The 27,948-nt window shown below is 42.5% G+C and overlaps 1 protein-coding gene across 1 annotated transcript in view; it reads left to right on the top strand.

Annotated features, from left to right (window-relative positions):
* SLC15A5 (solute carrier family 15 member 5) overlaps positions 1–27,948 on the top strand; it is a 435,391-nt gene that overhangs the window by 52,942 nt on the left and 354,501 nt on the right. Inside the window, exon 2 of the mRNA XM_069628381.1 lies at positions 15,661–15,883. Coding sequence (XP_069484482.1) covers positions 15,661–15,883 — 223 coding nt within the window. The remainder of the gene's footprint in view (positions 1–15,660; positions 15,884–27,948) is intronic.

Below are 27,948 nucleotides of genomic sequence, written 5' to 3'. Positions count from 1 at the left end.
ATTACTCAAATGGAAGACAAAGAGAAACTTATCTCTGAGGTGAGTGCTGGCCTCCTGCCTGCGCACTCTCAGGTCCGGTAACAGGAGCAGTTCAATGCTGCAAAGAGAGCCACAGTTACTAATCTATGCGTGCCCATAACACACAAAAACACCACAATATATGCCCCAAACTAACAAACTACTCTACAAACAAACAATCTGGTGTGGATGCTTCGTACCCATACGTAACATTACCCCTGTGATGGTTCATACACAGTCAATGCACTAAGTCAGGCGCCGGTGGGTGGGTGACCAATGGAAGACCAATGTGTCACGATTTACACAACATGCAATGTTCCCTGGGTAAGCAGCCAGACACATATAGCAAGGTATGACTTCAGAACAGGTCGTGTTCCACCATGACCGAAATAAAGTAGGTAGTGCATGTGTCAAATTCTACATGGAAATGAAATGCACTGCACACGAGTCTGTCCCTCTTTCCATGTCTCGCAACGCTACATGGCTAATACAAGTGCCTCAATGGACCATGGTGCCCTCTCACGACCCCTTAATATGAACAGGAACTAATGTTCCCTGCAGGTTTTAGGGATATGGCCACCTTTTATACATGTTCTAAAGAGATTGAGTAAAATTTCAGACCAAAGCAGAGGATCTCTCTTAAAAACTATATTAGAGAGACCACCTGGACGTAGAGCTCTCGAGGGTTTGAGCTTCATTATTAACCTAAGAACATCTTCCTCATTTATCTCTTTAATGGGTTGCGAGGGCTTCACCTCAGCATCTACTGGCTGCTGATTATTAATAGGCTCTTCACAATAAAACAATGTAATTTAAGGTATACAATTAAACTTCCTGAAAAGATGACACAACCTCTTAGTCATGCCCCCTAAGCGCATAAAAGCTGCACATTTGCAGTCTTTGTAGTATATTTATAGTTTCCCCAGCCAATTCTTATGTTTCATCCTCAAATTCTTAAACTATTTAATTTCTATTCTTGCATATTTGTTTGCTACATGTTTTTGCTTGTGTAATGCTCACTTGTGAGTTGCAATCACCACATCATATATTTTCGCAGTGTTCTTAATCTTACACACCTTTTCCCTAGGCACCTTTACTTCAGAACGAATGGTACACCTAGATAAGGCGAAGATAAGCTCTTCCGCAGAGGTGTTATCTAAGGCAACCATCATCTCTAGATCATTTGCCAATTGTGTTTAATTTGTCTTTTTTGTGATGTCCAAATATCCTATTCCCTGAAGTATTTACACTTATTTTACCACTTAAATATTAATTATTCTCCCTAAAATACAGATTTGTAATGTTCCAATTTAAAATCAAATGATCACTGACCAAAGTAGGTAGATAGAAGAGTGTACACTGACCGAACCTGGAGGTATTAGATTTAAAAATAACATCCGCCCTGCTACAGTGTGTGCCAATAGTCCAGGCATACTCACTACATCCCTGGTTATCTTCTGTATTTAGGTATGGTACCTGTGGGAATGCATATAATATAACCATTTTCTACCAAGCACTGTTTCTTCTTTTTTAGGCCAATACTATGGACTAAGCCTATATACATGTCCTATTCATCATTCCAATCTCCCTCACCCAACCCTAACAAACCACAATATGTTTTAAAATCTCCACATATAATCATCTCCCCACAAGTGTGATTCCAATTCCACTCAGTCAATACAATTGAAACATACTTCATAATTTCTGCCATTTTATCGCCCCCTGGTGGCAAATATATGTTTACCAACAATAAGCATTGGGCCAGAGTATCAACTTCAAAACTAAGCTCAGAACATAGGGTATTGCCTTCCCAACATTATATTCCCTTAAGGAAACTTAACCTTGCCCAATCACCAATCCACTGCATGGCCTACCTACTTCGCCCTGAGTTGCAAGTCTGTTAATCTTGTGATAATCTTCAATAGCTAACTTTGTGGTTAACCAAGTTTCCTGCAATATAAAAACCTCTCTTTCCTTTAGGCAGGCTAAACTCTTAGTTCTGTGCACTAAATGGGAGTGTCCATGAGTATTCCAACACATAATATCAATCTCAGTATTACCCGGGTCCAAAAATATTCATTGTCTACACTTAGTGCATGGGGAACCAGTACCAATCTTTTCAATTCCCCTAATGGACGGAATATTCATCACTCCTCCCATGTCAGTCATATCTAGTTTTAGCATCAGTATTAATATTAACATTAGACAAAACTCTACCGTTTAGGAGAAAATACATATCTAACTTCAATCAGATATCCCATTTTAAGAAAATAGGTAGAAAAGGACTTTATAAAATCCACACTCAAACTATTATTGAAATGTAAACTTGCCCAGTTTGTCTCAGCTGGAGACTATGGAATTGCCACAAATTCCACATCCTTGGATGTGATAACTCACAGCTGCAGGGTTGAATGCATGAGATTTAACACCAAAGAGCGATTTAAAAACAAGCACTATTCATAGTCGCAAAGAGCTCAGTGATAGTAAATTTGTCCGGCCAAATTCCGTGACCTGAGCCTTTTGCTTTGTAAAAATTGTAGAGGCTGATGACTTGGTTCAACAATCACTCGCTCCCCTTGAATAATGGGGCAGAAATGTTGCAATGCCTAGACAGTGTTCAAAAGTGCTTTTTCACATTTGCTGAATTTAGTTTCTACCTGTGACAATGCTTTACTGGCAATGGTTTTGTTATTTGCATTGTGTTTTTGGTACAGGGCCACTGACATGCGTTGAGCTGTGAATCCCATCTCTATGAAGAAATCTTGATAATTTATTGGATACGCTAAACATGGAGCTTTCATCAAACAATCTATTATTTTGGCCACCGCTTCGATTTGTTTCTTTCCCCATATCCAGGGTACCCCTTTCTTCAATAATTTAGTTAAAGGTTGTCTGATTTTTGCATGATCTTCAATGAATTTCCTGTTGTAACTCGTCATTTCTAACAAGCTCTTAAAGCCTTTTAGGTTGATGGGATCTTTTCATTAATAGCTTCCACCTTTTTTTGGTGTTGATTTAACCCATGCTCTGTTACTTCATGCCCCAGAAAGTTTACCTGTTTTTTCTACATCACTGTGCTTTCTTTAAGGATAATTTTGCCCTGCCTTTTGTAACTGGCCGAGCACATGTCTAATTTCATTGAAGTGATTTTGTAAGTCTTCATTCTTGATTAGCACATCATCCACATAAATGGCAGTTCCTCTCTCTGCTTCATCTGGGAGGGCTTTACTTAGGAATATCCCAAACTCACTCCCACTTTTGATATAGCCAAAGGGGACACAAATCGATCAATACAGCAATTGTTTAAAGGAGAAGGCAACTAGATGTTGTATGTCTTCAGCAAGTGGGACACACCAGTACCCTGTTGTAAGATTCAGAGTGGTAAATATATTTGACCCTTGAACCTGTGAAAGGCCCTAATCAATGATTGGAAGAGGCCACCTTGAAACATGTACCGTCTAGTTTAGTTCTCTTAAATCTGCACACAAGCACCACTGGCCACTGGGCATTAACACACCTAATATGGGAGTGTTTGAAGTACTATGGATAGGCCTGATGATGTCTCTGGATTCCACATTTTTTAATTATTTCTACTAGGGACCCCAGACAGGCCAAGGGTAACCTATATTATCACACAAATAATTGCTCCTTGCCATACCCTTCTGGCAGTGTGGCAACCTACAAATCAGTAAGCCCACAGTCATAGGCATCTTTTGCAAATACCTCCTTGAATTCCATAAAGATTGTTCTTAATTTATCTTTTTTTCTTTCACTTGTGCAACCATCCGCAACTTCAATCTGCTCCTCTACCATTTTAGAAAAATTCTGGGAAGTCCTTTAGAGGAGGGACTTCTGTACTTTCCTCTCCCTGTGTGGCAGTCTCCTTTTGGAGAGTCGCCCACCTCAAGTATCTTGGCACATTAGCCTCCATTTCCACTTGCTGCATTTCACCTGGCTGTTCCTCTCCTTCAGATTCATCTGTTTTGAATAAGATGCAATCATCATGTTGACAACATGCCACAACGTTTGGTTGGTACGGTAAACAGACTGTTTCCTGATAATCCTCTTTGGTTTAGAATCCAAAGACTTAGGCAGTTCACCCTGGGAAGTTACATAGCTTTCAGGGATATTCCCAATCAATGGGTTGTTTAAATCAGCAGTGTAGTGGGATTCCTGTAGTGCAATCCCTAATGCTGTATTTCCTTCCAATTGAATGTTCTGGCATCCCTTGTTATTTGCCAGTTTTCGAATGGGGTCATTTCTACCAGCGGTGTATCTTCATATTCTAACCCTTGCTGTCTCATGGATTCATTGAGACACACAAATGCATCGGACCCTTTCATCTGTTGTCCCCTTCTGTACTTTGACATCCTTCTTTACGTGAAGCCCAATTGCATATGGCATCATTTGGGCACAATAATAATCTTGTCGATTGTTTTCAAATTCATGTGGCGCTCCACCCAGCCTAGACCAAACCTTTTGTTTAAATAAATCAAAAACAATACACATTCTGTGCATGATGTCATTTCCCAAATATAATTTATTTTTGGTTCCACTTACAATCCAAGAATTGTGATGAATACTTTTGGAGGCAATTGTAATTCTCAAAATGCACCATCTCATAATTCTTTGCCCCAATTCAGGCCTGTCCAGCCCAAAAATGTGTTGATTTTTTTACTTTTAAAACTTGTTATTTCCTCTCTGACAAGCTTTTATTTAAACATATTTTCATTAATGAAACTCTTTTCCTGCTATAGGGCCAGAACTGCCTCACTCATTATTGGATGCCCATTCACATGCACCGGGATCCAGGCCTGTATCTCTGCCACTGTTGAAATATATTTTTACTAATCTGACTCTGCAGCAACATTTTGTTTACAATTGTACACATTTAGATACAAATGCAATGTGTTTTCATCTATCTGTGTTTGCCAATTTGTTCTCCTTGCATTTCATCATGGTACATGAGAATGACAGTGACACTAGGCGCAAAGCCATTTTGAAGATACACTTCTACTGCAATTTTTGATCTAGCAACGGTGTGACATTCTGCACTGTCGCTCTGACTCATTACCTTTATAGGTATCATGTTTTTTTTTTGGCCTTAGATCACACTGCTCAATTTACACCATCAATAAGAGATAACAGTCTCCCAAGGCAATGTGTTCCTAAATGGAATGGTATCTCATCTATGGGTGTGGCCACTGCTTCCTTTCTCATTCCATGTCTCCCTATCCTGATGTCAACTTCAGTGACACCCGCCACTGGTATTTCATCCCAATTGAAATTATGCACTGGGCCATGACTCTGTCTCAATATAAGCATGTCCTGTAGGGATTTTTCCTCATTTACGCTTTGCATTCATTTCTTTGACATGACTGCTCCCTGGGCACCTGTGTCAATCATTACAAACGCATTGCACCTCTCTTCAATAGTAATAGGGGCATAATATCTGTTCTCCCATTCTTCTAATATACATAGGAAATGTGAATTGTTACTGATCTCAGTGCTTACTTTCCTTAGGCCGGCCTGACTTCTTGCTAGGCAAAGGGGCATATGAAATGACAATTTACCCCCTTTCTGCCCATCTCTCTTTTTATCTCTTTGTTCCCACACTTGAATGGTCTAGTTAAATTCTAAGTTAAACCACACTCCCTTCTTGTGTGTCGTATAGTTCCCTACCTGACTTTCATCCATTTGTTTTCTAGATTTCAAATCTCTAAGCAAAATAGAGTGTTCATTAAAAGTTAAATCATGGTCATCTGTGTTTTCATCATTGCAAATATAACTAGTCACTTATTGTCACCCTATGCAAGATCACTCATGTGACATTCTGCACTTTTATTTGACTGTGTTTATGTACTGCGCACAATTCCCCTCTTTTCTCAGACAACATTTTAACCTGAGTCTCTAAGTATTAGAATCTGTCCATGTCCCTAAACACATCCCTCTCTGCTCCAGGCCGATAATGGTTGAATTCATCCTGATGTGGGATGTTTCAACCCACTCATCCAAGCCCTACAACAGTACTGTACGGTGCTGGCCGCAGAAACATCAGAAAGGCCACTGGAAAGCATGCTGATTGCTCAAAACCAGCCAAAAATGCACAGTAAAAATCTGAAGAATAGGCTGCCACCCACTTTTGCCTATATTAGTGAGCACAGGAGGTCACTGCCTAAAACCACCATTGGGCTACACACACAGTAGCCTGAAACCATTTGGGAATTGAGAGCTGTTTGGGAATTCATTTTTTTATGTCAAAAATTGCTAAAATTAGGGCTCACCAAAACCACTAAAAAGATCCCGCCTCCTTGTTGGGGGGTCAACATCATTCTCCCGCAAGAATCTACATGAATCTGAGGTCCACAGAAGTGAATCTATATTTGAACAAAGTATATTTTGAGGATTGCTTACTGGTAAGGCAGCTGTCAAAATGGGTGCAATACCAGTGCTTGACACTGAGCGGCGCTAGCGATCTAAATTCTGACAGGAGACCTGTATTTCTGAAGCTAAACAGGAACCTGAGTTAGCTGAGACTTCGAAAGGCTGGCTGTTCATGGGAAGCCTTCACACCTAGCCTTCTCAAAGACAGCACAGAAAACCAAATGGTCCTGTTGATTAAGAGGGAGGAGAATTTCCCTGCAGCCTGGAGAAACAAGACAAAGGATTCTTTCAGCTGAATAGGATATGCTGATTTGGGTGTGCCTGAACAACACTGCTCTGGGGGAAGGCAAGACATCTGATCTCTGAGTCAAGCCAAGTTTCTAGGGGTGGAGACAAACGACTGTGGATTCAGAGAGTCCAGCAAATATATGTTTTATGAGAATACTGATAACTAATTATACCAAGCGGACAAAAATGTACAATTTGGAGATTCTTAATATGAAAAATTCACTCACAGTTTGAGACTAAGTTGGACGCTGTAGGATGTTCTGAGGCCAAGCCCCATAATTATTAATATTGCACACACAGTGTTTATGCTAGAAACCTAAGAACTTCCAGTAATATGCTCCAGAGAGGGTGTGTACCTCCGTATAAGATTTGATGCAAAATTAATATTGCGAAACCCATCAAAAGCGCAAAATGTTGTCATTTCTGAACCCAAGCTAGTAGAAACATGTGACTTGAACTAAAAAGTTCCTTACGCAATCTGTCATGCAATTTAGGTAATATTAACAAGTGGGGTATATTGTAAATATGTGTTTTATGAAAAAGAAGATATGCTGTACGGACACAAAGAGGAGTGTCCTTTCCTTGAGCCATAAAGATGATACCTGATGACTCATTCTGACTCACAACTCCATTCTCCAGTCAGAGGACAGTAAATCCAAGAAAGATAAGATGACCTTCCAACTCCTTATACTTTTTCCGTAATCGCGGTTTACGCACTCGGAAAAAGTGCTGCGAATTGCAATCTGGCTCAATTTCACCACTTGTAAAAATAGCTGCTTCTTGCTTTCCACTGCTGAAATTCGTTTTTGACCTGATAATCACTCCTGAATCATTGCTAGTGTTGACCTGAACTAATTCAAAGTAGCTATCACCTACCCTGAATCTCCTATACGTAATTAAAATAATTTTTAGCATATTTTTCACTTCATTGCAATCACATTTAAAAGTTTTTGACCTGTGTTTTAAAATCATCCCTGTTTCTCTAAGCTTGCTGGGGGGAACGGGGACTGAACTGCTTCTGATTGTATTCCTGAAAACCTGTGTGCCCTCATTTCCATCTCTTCATAATGCATACGGGGGGGGAGTGAGTTTTCACAAGGGAAAAAGTGATCATATTATCTCTTGTTGAATCCATATCGAGCTTTATTTCTGTGCCTGCATTCTTTCCCATCTTGCATTTCCTTGAACCGTAAAAGTATTCTCTGCTACTTTATCCTTCCTATTCCTACTCCTTTCTGATTAAAGAGTTGTCGCTATTGTAATATTACCCAATACTGATCACTGTTCATATTCATAAGTGTGCTATCAAATATTAATTTATTCATCAAAGTGTGATATATATATATATATTGTTGAATTTTTCCAATAAACCTTTTAATTTGCAAAATAAACCTACTTCTTGGCTCAGTGAGGTCAGGGGGATTCAAAGAGAGGGGCGTTATATAAGGGTTTATCATCCAGATTTAAGCACTAGTATATGAATAAGGGCTTCCATTGGGCATCCCAGACTAGGCATTAACTTAGTTGGAGTGCTTGATTGAAGTTACTTACACTGATGAGGCCTGTTCTGGTACATTTCGGGAGACTGAGTACTGTTTGCATTTCCCCTGAATTCATGTGACACAGGAGGTGGGGAGCGTGGAGTAGCCATCCTTTGACCATGGTCAGCCTGTGGCGGGACTGACTATATTGATGAGGTGCATAGTTCACATTCTGTCTTGAATGTGGCTAGAACTGTTCCCTCTGTTGACTTCCTTTTTTCAAAAGACCTATCCCCATATCTTGGTCTCACTTGATTGCCATATACCATTGTGGCAGGGTCAAATGAACTCACGGCCACCAATTCCTGAAATGGCCCATTGTACATCTTATTCTGGGTGTTATTTAGCCTTGGCATATCATAGTGAAATCCCACTTTGAGAGAATTGCAAAGATACCAAGGACTAATGTATGTATTTATGTTAGTGGGATCCATGCATTGAAACACAAAGGTTTTGGGTGGTGCCCTTTGGGAGCCCCCGCCCATCTGATTTTGTGGTGTGTCATGTTTTATTTGTGTTTTATTTGCATTTGAGCAGTCTGTAACGGCATCTTACCAGATTTCACCTCTAGATATGAGGGTGTAGATTCTTTGGGTTTTTGCCTAAATTCCTTACCCATAACCTCGTCGTTCTGATGGGAGATTATTTCATTAATCTTGTTTGCTTGTTCAATGATCCATTCTAGGGTTCGATCCCGGTTAAATTCACGCACTAGCTGAGATAAAATATCTCGCTGGAGCCCATAGAAATAAGCAGTCTTAAATTCTATTTAGTGGGGGTCATAGTCCACATCATATTGTGAGAATGCCCTATTTAAGTTTTGTAGGAACTGGCGGGCGACTCATTTGGCTGGTCTGACAGGCTATAAGTTGCCTTTTTTGTCTCTTGAATGGAATGATATGCTGATATTTTTCATCTAATCTCTTTCTCAGAATCTTCCCAATAAATATTCTGTTGCTCATTTAGGCCTCAAATAACACTGTCAAGGGTAAATGAAAATAACAGCCATATTGTGCCCTCGGAATTTTAAGCATTTAAAAAATGTTAGCGACAACCTCAAGGTGATCTTCAATACAGCTATCTCACCCTTTTTTGAATGGTTTGACCAAAGCCTTAATAGACGTCATTGGGCCTCATTACGACCCTGGCGTTAACCATGTCGCTATTAGCGCCATGGTTGACGCCGGTAAATTACCAACTCTGCCATGGTGAGTGGCGGAATTACCGCCCCATTCCAAGGTTGGCGGGGCGGTAATTCCCCATTCACCATGGGCCCTTCCCCATTCCCATTTTTGCACCCATAGGGCTCAATGGGAATGGGGAAAGCGCTAATTACGGCACCGTAAATTACGGTGCTGTAATTAGCTCCTAGGTCCCTTTGCGGGTTGGTTTTTTAACGCCTGCTAAAAGCAGGCGTTAAAGTGCAACCCGCAAAGGGACCTCGTAATCAGGCGTTAAGGGTTTAACGGCGCCGACACCTTTTACGGCGCCATTAACCCCTTAACGCCTGGGTTGTAATGAGGCCCATTATCTTCAATGCGTTATGCAGTGTGGTGCTGTGCAGTGACACACTTTGGCAGCCCCTTCCTCTGTGCTGGGATAGAAAACTCAGCCTCCAACATGGGAGAGCAGCCAGTTCTTGCTGGCTGAATAACAGCTTGCCCATCTCCCAGATCGTGACTGCATTCAGTCTCAGTGAAAGCACTCCCCTTTTGCTTACATAGATTCGAAAATGACTCTGTACTCTTATTACCCCGAACACTGACTTCCCTTCTTATTGCCCTCCACTGGGTTTGCAAAACCTGAGTTTGCCTGTAAAGGGCAGAATTCTCTCTTCTCAAATGAACAACTCCTCCCTCCATTTCAGTAACCTGCATTTTGTAATGATCAATTGATCGAACTCTCCTATCATTTTCATCCCTACGTCTAAAGATTGTATCTTTCAACATTTGGAACTCCTTGGCCTTCTCACTGCTAACCTTTCTGAGCGTCTGAATTTCTGCAATTGCTATGTTCCAATCATTCCGGGCACCGTCTAAAGCGGTTATTAAATGCATTAATTCTTCCTCACTTTCTGAAAACTGTTCCTCTCTCTGACTCAACTGTGGACTAACATCAGCAAATTTTGCTTGTAGTTGCATATCGAGCTCTCTATGTTTCAACCCAGTTTCCACTTATAATAATGTTCCGATCTCTGCGGCCACATCACACTGTATTTCCGCAATCACATCAGAAGTTGTTTTCTTGCAAGTTAATACGTTTCTGTAATGTGAACCACAGTTTGGTGCACAAATGGATAAGACAATCAATCTCTTGTCTCCTGGTCTCCTGCTGGAAGAGACGAAGGAAACACGTATGTAAAATACTCCCTTTCGCAAAAATCCTGCTAAATGCTTCCATTTCTATTTCAGTATTAATTATTTCCCTCTAATTTGATATTTTATCGGTTGACCACAATGCTGAGGCAAGTAATGTATTTTCCAGATAACTGGACAGATCAGTAAATTCAGCTTCTAGTTCTGACATTTTTTAACCATGTGCCAGCATAACAATACAGAGACATTCAGCGTGCACCCAGCACAATCAACACTATTTCCTACACAATGCACTTCAGGCAGGGGAAGGACAGAGTGAACAAAATTGAAAATTCACCTAGCGCAACAAAATATTGCAGCCAATTCACGGCCAATGCGAGATACAAATGTAGCGTATTTTGTGAAGTTTCCTTGCTTGCCACTAAACACAGGGCTAGACTCACTTTGGGATCACTTGCTGGAATAAAAACAGCCTTAGGGTTGCACTAGGGGCACCATTTCTATACCTTATTTGTATTGCATTGGTGGTTCAGCGTTATCACTCAAAATAGACTTGCACCTAAAAAATGATGTGTTTATAACATGGGGTTTACGAAGCATTGCTCTTTGTTACTTTAAGAAATAATGTGTCATGCAGTAAACAGCCATAGACAGCCTCTGTTATTTCATAAGATGATTTATAGATTTTCTGCAGATCAGAATAAAAACACACACAGGAATACACAATACACATTCTTGGTACATTGAGATCAACTGAGCATAAATAAATATACTCTCATCTATCGGCACATGTTAGTTTTCTAATCTGTGAAAATGATGCCATGTATTTATGTCAGTAGCAGTTTTGGAACACTTTCTGATTCTCTAACCCCAGGTGAAATTTCCCTCTGTCTGCCCAGAGAATTATTGCAATTCTCTCCCCATCCTCTCAACTTGGTCGAAGCCACTGTGCAAACAACCTTGAGGAATAACTGATTGGCCCTAGCTTGGAGAGTGGTAACTTTCTTTTTTTTTCTAACTAATCACGATTAGAGACATGCACTTCACTTCAGCAAATGGAGTACTAACAGACTTCCCTGATGCCTGATATGATTTTCTTTTCCCACATGCAAAATTCACCCCAGCTGTATTCTATCGCGCACAAACACAATGAAATGTCCTCACTTGGTACTGGTATGCTTACCAAAATATGTCCAAAGGGACCTTGCTTGCAATGCCAGCAAAAGATGCCACTCTGCGGTTTAGGCTGCTTGTCTGTCTCTCTCTGAATACAACCTCCTTCTCCTTCCTTTTCTCTTTTGCAGGAAAGGCCTCTTTACCATGGTCAGCCCTGGCCTGTCTTCCTCCTCTTTCTGCAGCCCAAAGCAAAACGCCAGCCCCTTTTTCTCTCTGCATCTTGGTTTAAAGACTCCTCTTTCACCTGCCCACTTCATGTATATTCTCCTACACAAAGTGTAAAAGCTGCTTGCTCCTGACTGTGATGTCATCTGCCAATCATCCTCCTTCCTCCTGAATAGTTAAACCTCCTGGAAAATTCGAGAATGCTACCACGTGTTTCTACCATGTTCTTTTCTACTTTCACCTTTAAGCAGAGTTTTAGCTAAGTAATCACCGGAATTAATGAGTTACATTATTCTAGCTTCCGGCGCTAGACAATGGGCCTACTTTGAACAAGATGACTTTTCACATTCCTCAGCTCACGCCTCGATCGCAAAAGCAGCATTATTTCTTGGATTTGCTCTTTAAGCAATCTTTCAGAGTCCGTGTCTGCAGACCCATTTCTACACCCCAGTTTATACTCTGAGTGTGCACCCTTGCTTTTGACTCAGCTTTCGCATTCTAAACACTTATTGAATTAATAGGTTGCATATTAAAATTAGTAATTAGTAGGGATACACTCCTTGAAAGTTTGCACCACCATTGCAGGGCAAATCCCAAGTTACCCCTACATCGGTGCATGCCATTAGCCTACATCAGCGCTAAAGCACACCTATGCTGCACACCAATCTGAACATTTTCAGTGTATACTGTCATATACCCTACAAGTCTGAGCTGTGTCAGCATTTCTACATGGTTGAAATGCGGAGCACCCCCGCCAGAGTGTAATCTCATCCAATGCTTATTATTCCTTGTAAATATGTTTTGTTTTTAGAAGGCACTTTGAAATGGCACCCTGCAAGTCAGCAAATTCTAAAATTGAAACATAAATAAAAAACTGCTGTGAGCTTTCATCTATTTGTGGCCATCCAATACACTGGTGAATAACTTTCCAGTTGATTATTTAAGTTGTATTAGCTGTGTTGCTTCACATTTATTTCAAGCTAATTTCCACTTAATCACTGCTTAGAACATTGCTCTGCAAACATTGTCAGCATTCCAATGATATTATTTTCAAAGATTTCAGCAAGGCAAATTGTATGAACCCATGCACACTGTTCCCTGTGATCAGCAGCATACTGTAGTGACTGCTGTGTTTATCAGTCACTTTCCCATAAATTGCATCATATGTCTGTAACATGAGTAGTTCTAAACTCCCAACTAAGCCCACAAATGACCCGTACAAATAAAACATGTATTTGTTTTGGGAGGGATGCATATCTTAAATGTCCTTTCAGAACTATTGGCTTTGCCAGCCCTCTCTTCTCAAGCAGCTTTGGAAATATACACAACAAACTGAAATATTCAAAAGGCATAACAGGATTAATGTGTCCACTAGAAGCCACAAAAATTATGGATTTATTTAAATATGTGTTTATTAATTTCTTCTTGGAAAGTACGAGATAAGAGATTGCCTAAGCAACAAGTCTAAAGTTATTTTTCAAAACAACTCAGATCTTCTTACTTTGCTTTAATTAGTTTATGGTCAAATGATCAGCTATTGTGTTGCACATAGTAACTTGCAAGAATGATTATTAACATGTACTAGCAGAAAGTATGTGAATTCAAAAACATACACAATATTTTGTTAAAGAAGATTATTTCGAAAAGATTTAATTGCAAAAGCCGAAAATGTAGTGGATTGCACTGACATCTTTTATAATTTGGCAAAGGCCATTCTTATCAGACATGCTAATTGTTACTTAAGCAACAGCTATGGCATCATTATCTGTTACAATTTGATTGGCTAACAGGTTAACAGGGGTGGGGCAGCTGTTTAAGACAATTGTTAGAAGTTCCTCAAATTTCCTTTACGGCTACAACACTGTGGTCCATGAAAGAGCAGGCTCTGAAAGACACTGCTGAACAACAAGGGCCTGTCCTGCCTGACTAAGAAAGCTTGCAAAAACCTTATGACTATGCCTATGCTGTAATTTTTGTCTTTGGGCCTAGAAAATTGCACTTTGCCAATAATTTGGAGGAAGAGCTAATTTGCAAAGCTGAAAGGCCTTGGAGTCAAGTAGCAAACAGCTTTCAGATGCCTTCACCCTGAAACAGTAAGCTGCTCTTGGGGCTAAACGTTTGCACTTTGGCAATTTTTCCAAATGCTAATTTGTTGACTGTTTCAATGTTTTGGGGGCTGAAAATGAGCTATTTCTACCAATTTTTAAAATATGTTTTTGATCCATGGCTGTAGACCTCTTTTAGGTTGTTCTTAGTTATTTTCCCATAGACACCACAGATTTTTGACAGAGTTTTAACCCTTTCTAGCTAATGGGTTATCCAGAGGTTGGTCTGTATAACCTTGCCCGTTCCTTGGTTTGTCAATCCACAGCATTACAATTTTGAGTATGATTTGAGGTTTTACTGGGTCCCAATGGCTGGTTGTTGGTAGTTTTAATATTTTAGAAGAGTAGGATGCTGGGTACAAACTCCACTACTTTATGGCTACTATTAGCAGCTGTATATTGCTTGGCTATTCTTCATATATTATCTCTACAAGAGAATAAATATGCATATGTGCTAAACAAGCTAGTGAGAGCATTATTCATGTTTTTCTATTTATGAGTATAAAAGACACTCTATTGCACGTTCAAGCACTATCGTGTTTAGTGATAAAACTGTGTAGGAAAGATATTGATAGCATCTAATGTTTATCCTACACATAAAGGTAATACACATTGATACATAGATACACCCGGAAGGTAAGCCCAAAAAAATATTACAAAAGTGAGACTGTCAGGGGCTCTGGGGTAGTAGTTTCTCTTGTACTAAAGTGCTGAGACTTAGCTTTCTCCAGAACCTTGCTTCAGGACACACTACTATTACTGCTGCAAATCCTGCCACACCACAGGTGGGCATTTGGACCACCTTAGGGTTGGAGCTGAGGCTCTGACATGCAGGGTATAATTTAAATCATGACAACTTGGTAGGTAGAGCAGTGTGACATGTGGTCAACGTACAAATCCCAAACCACAAAGTTGATTGTAAGATTGATCCTGAGTGTGATTGTACTTTGATTGTATTTTATGCCGTAAACTGTGTCGAACATTGATTGTACATTCATTGCATTTTGTGCTGCAAGATTGCTTTTAGCAAGGTTGGACCAGATGTTACCTTTATTGCAATCAATGTTGTAGCATCACTCAAATTTAGTTGCATCTTCATTGTATTGTGTCGTAAGATTGTACTGAGCCTCAAACTAACTTCATTGTACTTCATGTCATAAAATGGCTCCCTAGTCTGACTGTTCACAGTTACACTCCAAGATGTAACATTGCGTCGTCTGACTGCATTTCTGTAGTATTTGATGCGGTATGCTTGTTTACAGTCTGTTAGTCTAATAATTGTATTCCTTGTTATAAGATTGCTTCAGCAAATGAACCTTCCTTTTGTATGATTCTGCAAGATTTGTTTTGACGCTGACAATAGCTGCATTGTATTGTTACATTGCTTTTGAATCTGTTTGTACCCTCATAATTGTTTATGCTGTAAGGATGCTATTGGGCCAGGTTTTATTGTCTTAGTATTACATATTTTATGAAATTTCTAGTCAGGATGTACCACTTTTGTATTACATGCAATATGATGGCTTCATAGTCTCATTGTATCCTTATTTTATATGATGCTGAGTTGTTGTTTTGAATCTGATTGTACCTTGATTGTATTTTATGATGCATGATTCTGTCCGAGTCTGACCGAACTTTCATTATATTTCACGTTGCTTTCTTCCACAGGCACTGCCATGTTACCCGTTGTTGCATTCCCATTTGAAGATTTCTACATTGATACTCACCATATTGCTCACACCATCGCTAAGAGGGAGCAGAATCTTCTCTTCTATGTTGGCTTGCTGGCAGCATCCCTCGGCACTGGAGGAATAAGAGCAATAGTGTGTCCACTCAGCGCCTACAGCATTCAGGATTATGATCAACGAGAACTGCTGTCCTTCTTTAACTGGTTAGTAGCTTGAAAATACATGGTGCTATAGCATAATCCATAATGGATAGCCTGCTTGACTAGAAGCTACACACTAGATTGAAGCGTATTCCCCGAAGCATCCAGAAGAGCAAACCATATCTAATTATTGTATATTCATTGTTGTTTCATTTGCCATTATGAATATAGGCAACTAAATAAGGGAACCCTGACAGCACGCACAAAGGTTGCATACATACAGATTTACTTATCTTTACTTTCCAATAGAAAATTGAACCAGCAATGACAACACCATTTGTTTTGGCTTTTATAGAGGCAGTGTACAAGCATTTATCATCTATTGGCATCCTATGTACAAAGAGAAATTGTATTTATCAGATCTTACCATTATGTGCTCTGATACATCAAATGGCAGGTATTTCTATCATGTATAAGGTATTGCCACCCAAAGCCTAGGAACATTCATCACTTGTAGGTTTTGCCATAAAGGTCCAAGTGTGCCCACCATTGCCAGGTTTTACTTTCAAAATACTGACTTCTTGCACCATTGCCATTCTATTGTCAGGCACTCACATCAGTGTCAGGGATTTGACATTCAGCACACTAGTGTCAGATTCTGTTATACCCAGTTAACATAGCAGTGCCAGCTTTCTTTATGCCCAGCGAGCACAGACTTGTCAGAATTAAATATGCCCAATAAGCGCAGTGAGGCACAGCAAGGACAGATACAACCATGCCCAATCAGCCCATCAGTACCAGATTCTATAATGTCCAGTGACCTCAGAAGTGACAGATTTCGATTTTCCTATTTCAATTAACACAGCAGGGCAAATTCCCTTATTCCCAGTTAGCCCAGGAAGGCTGGATTTCATTATGTGCAGTTGCACAGTAAGGGCAGATTTCATAATGCCTGGTTGGCAAAGTCCATTATTTCCACACCATCCCCCCTGTGCTCGCAGTCATTGAGGCATCTAGACTAGTCAGGAGAGTGCAAGGAACGTGCAGGTGGGTATTGCCAGACTCTCCAGCCTTTCACCCATTACCAATATGACAAGTGAATAGCAGGGAATTGCAGGGATGCCAGAGTGTGGTATCCATCTATTCCCCATGCTCCACCTGATTCTGTGGTCCACTGCCTTCAAATGTGGGCACAGAGAGGTAGGTGAGGAAAGGGATGGAATAGAAGTTGCACTGAAACTGTCCCAGGGCACTGTCCACTCCATGGCCCCTCTACACATGGCACAAAACTGCAATGATGGGTAGGGGAGTAGGACAGAAGGAAAGTAGTGCTCTTGTGTTCTTGTTGGGCCTCTAAGCAAAGAGCATAGAAGTTGTATTAAAAATCACACTATACTTGCCCCATTGGTAAAACCTTTCATTGAATTAAATCATACATGTGAATAATTTAAATGGACAATCTTAATGACTATCAAAGGCAAAAATAATACTACAAAGAAAAGAATATTACTTGAAAGAGAACAAAAACTCATCTTCCTCACTAAAAGTGATAAGGAGGGCCTGAACGAAGCCATAGAATGGCATAAAATTTGAGAATTTGACTAAACAAACGAGCGGACCTGTCATATGGCTATAACTGCCAAAACTGCACAAAATCTGATTTATGTCCCTAAAACTCTAGAAAGCTATTCTCTGCGAATTCACGGGCCGCGGGCTACCTATAAAATTAGCCTAAAAATGAACCAATAATTATCAATGTAAACCCCTAAAGGTTTAATCATGGATTATTTACAACCATCATTTTCACAATCAGACAAATATTTCAGCTTGTAAACCCTTTGAGAGACACAGTAGAATGTAACAACAATAGTAGATATATCTACTTTAAAAACTAAATAGATATACATGTTGGATATAACGCTATTAAAATGGGATCAATTTCCTTGGGTAAAACCGATTTATTCAGTGTTTATCGGCCAAACGTGCAATTATTATAAAGGAAGGACTACGGGCGCAATATATATCCACCTAAAATGGCAGCCGCAACACTTTAGAGTTGACCGCGGCACCAGACAGAAGAGATCTATTCTCCACATATGGCTACATTTAGAAACGCTAGAGATCACTAGCAGAAAAACTTCTAACCAGGTAATTGATACCGGATAGTGAGACACCGCTTAGATCTCATAATCTAGCCACCGACTGTAAATCCGAGAGAAATCCCGGCCCCTTATGTATCTAAATTTCTCTAAACTCGAGCACACTCTTTTCGAGACGCTGGAAAGACGAACCGAAATGTAACCACCTGTGGAATCACTGTAGCCTCCTAGACTGCTACATAACAGCGGACTCAGAGTTCCTTACTAAATGCTATACCTTGAGCTAGAGACACCAGATGGAGGTAAAAGTCAATTTCACTAGTCGTACAGACGTAAACAGAAGATCACAACCGAGTGATGAGGTTTTTTCTTCTGTTTCTAAATCTAGCAACCCATATGGGGTCGATCATCTGGACACCCTGCCACATATAAAAGAAGTGGCACCAATCAGAACACAAAGACATTTGCTGTGCTCAAAATTCAAGACCTACCTATATAAGGTAGGCCTTACATTTATTATTGGAGGTTGTAAGAGTGTAGCTAGAGGCAAAACCGATTTTGTAGCTACCAGATAGCTAAGTCCTATAAATTTAATTTCAGGTCAAGCAATTACCTGTCAGGTGCCTTTGACTACAGATGTCATTTTCCTGCTGCTATCAGGATACTATCTAGCGAGGACTAACTCCACATATCAGACCAGGTAATACATATATCCTGTCTGGACTTGATAAAATTAGAGTATCTGTAAGAACTTGAGCAACACTAGCTTATTCTTCTTTTTATGTGTTCTATCAACAGCCACAACAGACTGAATGAACAGAAGATTCCATACTGTGGACAAATGTTGAAAGTGTTTTTGACTAATGTTTGTTTTATTGTAATTGAAACTAAAATGTGACACATCTCCTGATGAAAGTTCCATGAATTAAATAAGAGAATTGAAACATGTGGAGTTCTATGGCATAGTATAGTGTATTGCTAGGAACCATTTTGGAACTCAGTCCTAGGGTTGGACAACTACAAGACAGCTAAGGCTTCTAATGTTGTCTGTAATTAACTGTGTTTATTATATACAGACCATCCTACTCTATTTAGGACATTCTGTCCCTAACTTTTGTTAATGTTTTAACACCTGTGTTTTAAAACTGATAGTTTTTGCCACAACAATTGATAAATGTTAGGTTTTTAGTGTAGAAATATATTTTTGGTGAATAAACTGATATTATGTTTGATAAGATATTCATGACTCAAAAATTTAATTAGCTTGGTGGGAGTATTGATAGATTTTAACTACCTCATTTATTATTTGAGTTCTATTTTCCCAAAATAAGGTAGAGTTTTCCACTTTTGTGGTTGTATTTGGATTTCTTTCTATATATTGGGACTCTAAGCAAGACATCCCACAGTAGAACGAGAAGCATGTGACAGGAGTGCCATGTTTTGTTCTACTGTATGCACTGTGGTAAGTCAGAAGGAGGAGTCAGACAAAGGGGTGGCATTTCTACTCAAAGGTTTCATTTAACAAAAGGAGAAAATAACCTAACTCTCCCTATAAGTATAGGGTTTGCACTTCCTAAATAATAACTCGGGTGCTTGTTGTCAGGGTGGATGTCAAAGTAAAGAGTCCATTGTCTGTACAACTCCCTCCTATTCTGACACTACCACTAATCAAAATAGTTTAAACAAACAGAAACAACACCAGGAGAATTACTCCATTCTTCTTGTTCAAGAGGATCAACTTCAGAGCTGCTTCCTTAACAGTTTCGTGCAAATGTTCTTAAAGGTGAGGCCAGGCAAATTAATTTCTTCTCCTGGTCAACTGGGTCAACCTTTGGGCTGACTTCTAACAGTCTTTTGAAATCGCTTCTGATGCAACAAAGGTGAATACCAGAAGAATGACTCCCTTTTGCTCGGTTAAACTGCATTCGCCATAGAGGCTGTTTTCGGCTAGTCTCTGGTAACAGCCTTTAAAAGTCCTTGTAGTTCCTACCAGGAATGTTCTTAGTTTGACCAACTGTCCAACAGTTCTTCCTTTAAAAAAAAATGTTATTTGATTTTATTGGGATTCAAACTGAACAGGTTAAACAACATACAGGTATTAGATGGTGCTGAACTTATCTGCTACAGTCTAATCCCTCCTACCGACTTTCCAAACCAATCCTAGACCATTATCTCAAACCAGAGCTCCCAACCTCCCTCCCCACCTCCTCCTCAGGAACGTTGCATTGTTGAACATGCCTCCTCATATAACGTAATTATACATGTGGCATGCGGGTCACATACATTGTCTCACCCCGCTTGTCCATGCATATCATCCTTTTCACCTCTTAGGGGATAATTTTTACCTTTGGTCTTGCACTGGTTACATATTGATTCACAAAGTCACCCCACAGGGTCTCATACTGTGTGGATTTTCCATGTAGGCCGGCAGTAATTTTTTACATCACCGTGATATTGGTGGCCACATTCATCCATTCTTTCTTATTTGGGATCGTGATCGCCTTCCAGCGCAACACGATACAAGCTCGTGCAGCAAGAAGGAGCGGTGCCGCTATTCCGGTTACCCTTCTGTACTCATCCTCACTCATTTCCGACCCAAACAGCATCAGAAGGGGCGTACCCTCCCGATGGATCCCATCAAGATCTCTAATCCATCCGAGGACCTCATCCCAATACACTCTAATTTGGGGGCATCCCCACCACGCATGCCAGTAATCTGCTCGTTCACCACACCAGCATAGGGGACTCATCGTCTGATACATCTTAGACAGTCTGTGGGGGTCGTATTTCCATCTGTGGTTGAAGCTTGATGGCATATAATTTGTGTTGGCACTGTTACGCTCACCTGGTATCCACGGGGACGCCACCCAGCCAGTTGGTCGTTGGTGCCCTTCCCAATGATTCCCTGGTGTGGTCTCGGTGTCGATGGGATTCCCCCTGGTTGTCGGAATCGGTGGGCTCTCCGTCCTGCTCTCTGGGCAGGGGCGCGTTGTCTTTTGTGGGCGCGGGCGGTCCAGTTACTTCACTGACTGCTGCCCTTGTAGTGTCTTTCAGGTAGGTCTTATTGCGATTGATGGCGTCGTAATTCTTGCATGCCTTTTCTCCGTTCTAAATGTCTCTTTTTTTTATCTCCCTAGGAGCGCAGAGTGTCTGCTTGGAGAACTGGATATGCTAGTTCTCACCAGGAGATGATGGGGCGCTATAGCGCTATGATGCGGTAAGGAGGCGCTTTGCGTAGCGCAGTGATGTCTTGTCCTCACTGACCTGTGCTTTTCTCTTTTCGTAGGTCGCGGTGAGTTCCCAGCGCAGATAGAGTTCCGGAGCTATGCCGGCCGAAAAGCAACCAACCAGGTAAGTCTTTAAGCGCTTTGTGGTTGTAATGTCTCCACTACCTCCTTTAATGATGTCTTTCTCCTTTTCTCAGGTCCTTCGATCCGGGCAGTGAACTCCACCAACTGAGCTGCCCAGGAGCTGCAAGCAGTGAAGGATGATGAATGCAGGTAGGATTCTGCTGCTAACGATGTTCTTGGTTTTTCTGCAGGTCCGGAATTCACCAGGCTCGCGAGAAAGCTGGACACGGTGAGCGTCACATTGCTAGAAGCAAAGTAACGCAAAGCGTGTTGTCTTGCTCGGGTGTGGTTTAAATAACCACTGTAAAGTGGCCAATGGGCTTGCCAGTGGGGATCAGGGCTGAGGGTCATGACAGGCACGCAATTGATACTAGCAAGGCCCCCTTACACATTCTTGTCCACAACTCAGGTCTATTTCCAGATTCATGTCTTTCTCCCATTTACTCTTCAATTTGACCGTGGACCCTTTCCCAGCATTTATTAATGTTTTATACATAATTGATATGAGGCCCCTGGCCTCTGTGAAGGTGTTGAAAATGATCTCGAATGGGGCGAGAGCTCGCTGTATTTTGTCCTTCCATGGTTCCCTCATCAGTATGCCCTTAAATTGTAGAAAGTGGAAGACAGGGAGGGGCCCAATTCCCAACATGTTCTCCAGTTCTGTAATTGTGAGGAAGCTGCCTTCCCTCCAGAGTTTTCCCACCCTCTCCAGGCCAGCCTCAAACCAGGGTTGGAATCTACTATGATTTGGGATCTTGTCTTGGAACCCTGGGACCCAAATATGGGTCACGGGCGATGGCCATGTGGTGATGCCTCCCATCTCTACGCCCTCCCTCCACATCTCCCAAATGGTACCTATTAAGGGGTGGTGTCTGATCCTATGGGTTAGTTTGACTCCTGGTACCCAGAACTATTCTGATATAATGGCTGGAGCGAAGTTGCAATTATCTAGGTGTACCCACTTCAAATGCATATGGTTTCTCATGTGAGCAACTGAGATCCTTAACTGTATCGCTACATAATATTTTCTAATGTCGGGTAGGCCCACTCCCCCCACCTTTTTCCTTGGGAAGGGTTAAGACCTCATATGCTACCCTCGCTTTTTTCCTTTGCCAGAGAAATCTCAGAATGGCCCTCTTCACCTCTCCAAAAAATATTTTTGGCCTCTTGATGGGGAGCATCTGGAACGGGTACAGGAATCTGGGAAGGCACACCATTTTAATTGCATTAAGTCTCCCCATCAACGAGATTGTGAGCTTCCTCCACTTGGCTAGATCAGCATAAAACTTTGAGAGCAAAGGGGGGAAATTGGCCTCATACAGGGCATCTATATTTCATGTGAGATTTATCCCCAGATATTGTAACGTTGTTTCCCCAATGGTGAGACCTTGCGTGGAATATCTGTCAGTGTCCTGTTGGATGGGTTCTTTAAATGGGAACAGGATTGACTTAGCCATATTAATTTTAAAGCCAGACAGTAGTCCATATCGTTCAATCAGTTGTATCGCTGTTGTGATAGATGCTAATGGATTTGATACATGCAATAATAAGTCATCAGCATACCAGGCTATCTTATATTCCTTCCCATTTACTTTCATACCTTCCACTAGGTGGTCGGCTCCAATTGTCTGTGCGAGGGGTTCTAGAGATAGAGCAAACAATATTGTGGACAGAGGGCAGCCCTGCCTTGCTCCTCGATCCAGTGCAAACCATCTGGAGTAGTCCGAGTTAACTGATACCAAGGCCCTGAGGGACATATAGACTGGCTTGACCCCTTTTCTCAATCTCTTGCCGAGTCGTACCTTGTTCAGGACAGCCTCAAGGAAGTCCCACTCCACCCTGTTGAAGGCTTTTCCAGCATTGACGGACATGAGCGCAGGGTCTACCGTCATATTTTTTGTTTCGTGCATCAAGTGCAGTGTTTTGCACATCGTATCTGCCCCCTGTCTCCCCATTATACATCTGACTTGATCTGAATGTATTAGCCTAGGCATGTAAATCTCCAGCCTGGCTGCCAATATCCTTGTATATATCTTCACGTCGATATTCAGTAATGATTTCAGGCGATAAGATCTGCAGTGCCTCTGATCTACCTTCTTTGGGGATAACCATGATCACGGCCTCTGAGAAGGAGTCTGGGGCTATCTCTGTCTCCAATATATCATTAAATAAGTCTACCATGAATGGGAGAAGGGTCGACAGAAATGTCTTGTAAAAGCCTGCCGTATAACTGTCGTTCCCTGGGGCTCTCCCAAGAGGCAACCTCTTCAATGCCTGCTCGACTTCTTCGGCCGTGATCGGGGCATCCATCGTGTCTGCCTCTGCATGGGTGAGTTTCGGCATCTAAACGCCCCCCAGGTATCTCTCTATTTCGACTTCATCCTGCATTGTCTCAGATCTATATAGCTATTCATAAAACTGTGCAAACGCTTCTAGGATGCCCCCTTTTCCACGTATCCAAGGTAGTGTCTTCTCCAGTATCTATGGGGGACACCCATCTGTCTTCTCCTGGCCTCTTAATCTCACTGCCAGAAGGGCATCAGCCTTAACCCCCTTCTCATAGTACTTCTGTTTAAGGAGCTGTAATTTGAGGACAACTTGTCCCTCATCAAGGAGACTGAGTTCTTCCCTTTTCTGTCTGGATACAGAGATTTTCTCTGCTCTGCACTCAGTGGCGGTCTGTGCGGCCCAATCCAAGTGTGCGATCTCGCTCCTCAATCTATTTTCAATGAGAGATCTCTCCCTTTTCATTCTAGCGCCTTCCCTGATCAATACCCTCCACCACGTCGCCTTCTCCGCCTCCCACACTGTTCTCTTTGATATCTCCCCTGTGTAATTCAGTGATCGTTTCCGTTCGGAAGACAGGTTCCATTTCAACCCCCTTTGTGGAAGGGCAACTAGAGTGACATTGGCGGTGACCATGTCATGGTCTGACCAGGAAATGGCTACAATCTCTGAGACAGTTGCTGCCTCTGCTAACTTCTGAAATATACATGTAATCGATTCTAGTGAAGGTGCCATGCGACGCCGAATAGAAAATGTAGCATGTTTCACCCGGATGAAGTCCCTGCCATATATCCCGTAACCCATATGTCACCATCATTCTCAAATACTGCTGTCTGGCCACCATCACTTGGTTCGCCCTGATCAGGATTGCCTGCCTGTCCTCTCTAGTGTTTGCCCAGAGGTTGAAGTCTCCACCGAGCATTACATGCCCGGCGGCTTCCAACATTATTTTTGATATCGTTCGCTGTAGGAATCTGGCTTGGCCAGTATTGGGAGCATAGAGCATCGCAAACGTAAACGTGATTTCACTTACAATTCCCACCACCATAAGTGCCCTACCCTCCACATCAGCCCATATCTTGGTGACCTTTAGGTTCAATATCTTTTTACCGAGTATCCCGACACCCACTTTTTTGAGAGGGCCCGAACTCCAGTATTCCATCCCTATCCTAGATTGCAAGACCCTGCGTTCATCCCCATGCATGTATTTGGTTTCTTGGAGAAAGAGCACATCCACCCCTGATCTTTGAAATTCCCTGGACACTAAAGACAGTTTTGTAGGGGAATTTAGTCCCTTGACATTGAGCGTACTGACTGTGACGAGCTTGCCCTTCATTATATTGGAGTTTACTGCCATTCCTCCTTTTTTGCTTGTGATTTTTGCATCGCAGCCCCTAGCAACTCAGAGCCACATGTATAACATCTTGAACCACATAATTTGTTCTCCAATAAACATTTGGTCCTTCCCGCCCCCCTCCCTTTGCCCGACCGCCCCCTCCTGATCCCGTAGTGGCATCTGATCTAGCTTGGTTGACTTCACCCAGCCGGTATCCAACCACCAGTGAGAACCGGGTCCCATCATAAACTAACCAAATACCATTAAGCCCCCATCATCAAACCGCCCCCACAATTTCTAAAGCCATTACGCTTCCTCTTTGACGCAGGGTGGGCATATCCCCTTCGCGGGTACATCAGCCAACACATTAGAGTTCAAGGCGTTGGTAGTCCTGTCACTCCTTCTGCTACCTTGCCTACGGGCCAGATCCCAATCACTTCATGGTGCGCCTACAAGGCGCAGCCACTCTGATGTAGGGCGCTTGGAGTGTCAATCATTCGGGAGCAATCTTGTTGGTCGCATGTGTGACCTCCGGTAGTCCTCTTTTAGCAGATACTCAACTATCGCGACGGTACATCATGTCGGCTGTGCGGCCGATCTGTACAGTGATGGTGTGTGGTGCCAAGTTGTTCAGAGATTCACACCTGGCGAGGTGTTCATTCTCCTGTACTTCCTGGACCCTGGTATGCATCTCTGCCTCGGGCCTTGAATGCGCCATTGCCTGTCGTCTTCTCCTCTTTCTCCCTGTTTGGCTCCATTCTCCTGGTTTCCCACTGGTCAGCTGAGCAGTTCTGAATGTCCTTCTCAGATCTTAGTCTCAACGTAGTCCCCTCCTATTCGAATGTAAGCGAAAATGGGTAAACCCAGCGATACCAGACACCTTTTTCTTTCAGCCATTTGGTAAGTGGGATGCACATCCTTCTTGTGGCGAGAGTCAAAGATGATAACTCCAGAAACATCGTCACTCTTGCTGTATCCAGGAGGATCTGTGGGCTGCGTTTGGCTTTCTCGAGAATCCTGGCTTTGTGGGCATAGTTGTGGAATCGTGCCAAGACTGTCCTAGCACCTCGCGCAGCTCCTCCGGCTCTGTGTATGCAAAAAATATTTGGTTCATCGATGGAGTCATCTTCAAACAATAGTTTCATGATCGTATGCAGGGTCCTTCTCAAATCCTGCTCGGTTTCCCCTTCCTTATCTGGAATGCCGAAAATGCATAGGTTGGTCCGTCGTTCCTGGTTTTCCAGATCATCCATTTTCAGACATAACTCCTCCTCTCTAGCTTCAATATCTGTGAGTCGTTAATCCATTTAGGACTCCAGTGTGCCGAGTGACGTTTGATTATTTTCGCCCTCCTCCAGTCTTTCTTCCATTTTGTTGATTATTTGTGTTATTTTATTGACCTTCCCACCTATGTCTGGTCTCATGCTTTTCATTTCGGTTAGCAGAGCCACCACATCAGCTTTCGTTGCCGCCGTTTCTGCCTCCGATGTCGCCCTTCCCGGTTCTGGAGAGGGGCTTGGGTCGATATGGTGTGGAGCAAACCTATATGGTGCGAGCTTCAGCCTTATGTCCATGCCTTTCTCACCTGGGTCTTGTCAGCGAGTTATGTTCTGCTTCCCTGAACATCAACTCTGTTTCTCTCAAAGGACAGACCCTTCGCTGGGCCAGGTATGGTCTGTTGCTTAGGTCGAATCCGCTGGTGGAAAAGGAATTCACTATCCCGTCAAGGGAAGCTGTCTGTGGAAAAGGGCACACGCCCCAAGAATGGGGACCAACCTTTGCAAGGACAGGTGTAGTTCAGAACCAAAGAGGGGAGTTATATGTTTCAAGTGCATGCCAGCCAGGAAGAGGGTATTGGTGCAAGACACTGAGCAAGCTCTTACCGGGTCCCACTAATAATTGAAGTTAACATGAGCCCTTAGCAGATTCCTGAATGTGGGGAGGGCCTTCTCCTCTCAAGTGACATGTCAGGTGGATCCCAAGGCGGGTACATGCCCCGATAATGGGGGCCCAACCCTCGAGTAATCTCTATTGGTGTGTTCCAGGTTGCTTCTGCTTGGATATGTAGAATTTGTCTATCTCTGCACAGTTACCTAGAGTCTGTGCCTGCTTTGCTGTATGGGTTTGTCACTTGGACTGTCTCGTTGCAGCAGTGGTGGGCATATCCATGCCTTCGGGTGAAGGCGCTACTCATACACTCCTCTGATCCGGGGCAATCTGGCAGTGCGGGCTGTACAGCTCTGTGGGGTGGAGCTTTGCTAGGGTCCCTTGGTTTGAGCAGTAGTTTGTATGATGCGCCTTTGATCCAAGATAACGCTCAGGAAAGCTCAGGCTGTAAGAGAAGAACTGGGAGAGACATTCACCTGTGTCAGGACGTGTCTTCCCTATTCATGCATGGGCTTCTGAAGGTGCATTCACCTCTGCATGATCTTCACATCATCTGGTCTGGGCCAAGCACCCCAAAACGAATCAGCTGCGGATGAGGAGACGTTATTCAGTTCTGATGTCTCCAGTATAATTCCAGGAATGTGTCCCGCCGCTAGGTATGCCCTCGTGTTGAGGGGTGCCTGAAGGAGTCCTCCTGACCCTTGTTAATCGCGTACATGATACCAAATGAGGGCTATGGGGCAACCTCTGCTATTTCCTAACTGCCCACCCCACGCGTGTCCGGTTTTGTGGGGGAGCGCACCCCGTGGTCTGCTCGGGTTTAATCGGGGTTGGATGGGCAATAGGTTGCCTTCGGTATCACCTTTCCAGTCTGGTCCAGGAGCCAGGGAGGGGGCAAAGCCAAGCTTTCACCATCTTCTGCAGTGATCAAAGTCCTCTATTTGTTTTGGGGAGGTCCCAGGGGTACACTCCAGTCTTTGTTAGAAGGAGACCTTATAGTACATGTGTGTTACTGGGTGGGAGGGATCACAGGTGGTCTGTTGTGGCACTTAACTGTTGTCTGCTGTGGTAGTACGCCCCCAACGATCTCCGTTCCCACTTTTCTAGCTGCTCCTTTCAACGTTGTTTCGGGATCAGTATTGCACCCTGTAGGGTGCGGTGAGGCCTTGT

This window comes from Ambystoma mexicanum, chromosome 12 (assembly GCF_040938575.1).
Source record: "Ambystoma mexicanum isolate Mex_15411 chromosome 12, UKY_AmexF1_1, whole genome shotgun sequence".
Taxonomy (NCBI): Eukaryota; Metazoa; Chordata; class Amphibia; order Caudata; family Ambystomatidae; genus Ambystoma; species Ambystoma mexicanum.
The sequence above is the reverse complement of the archived record's forward strand: the minus strand, read 5'-3'. Positions and strand labels throughout refer to the sequence as shown.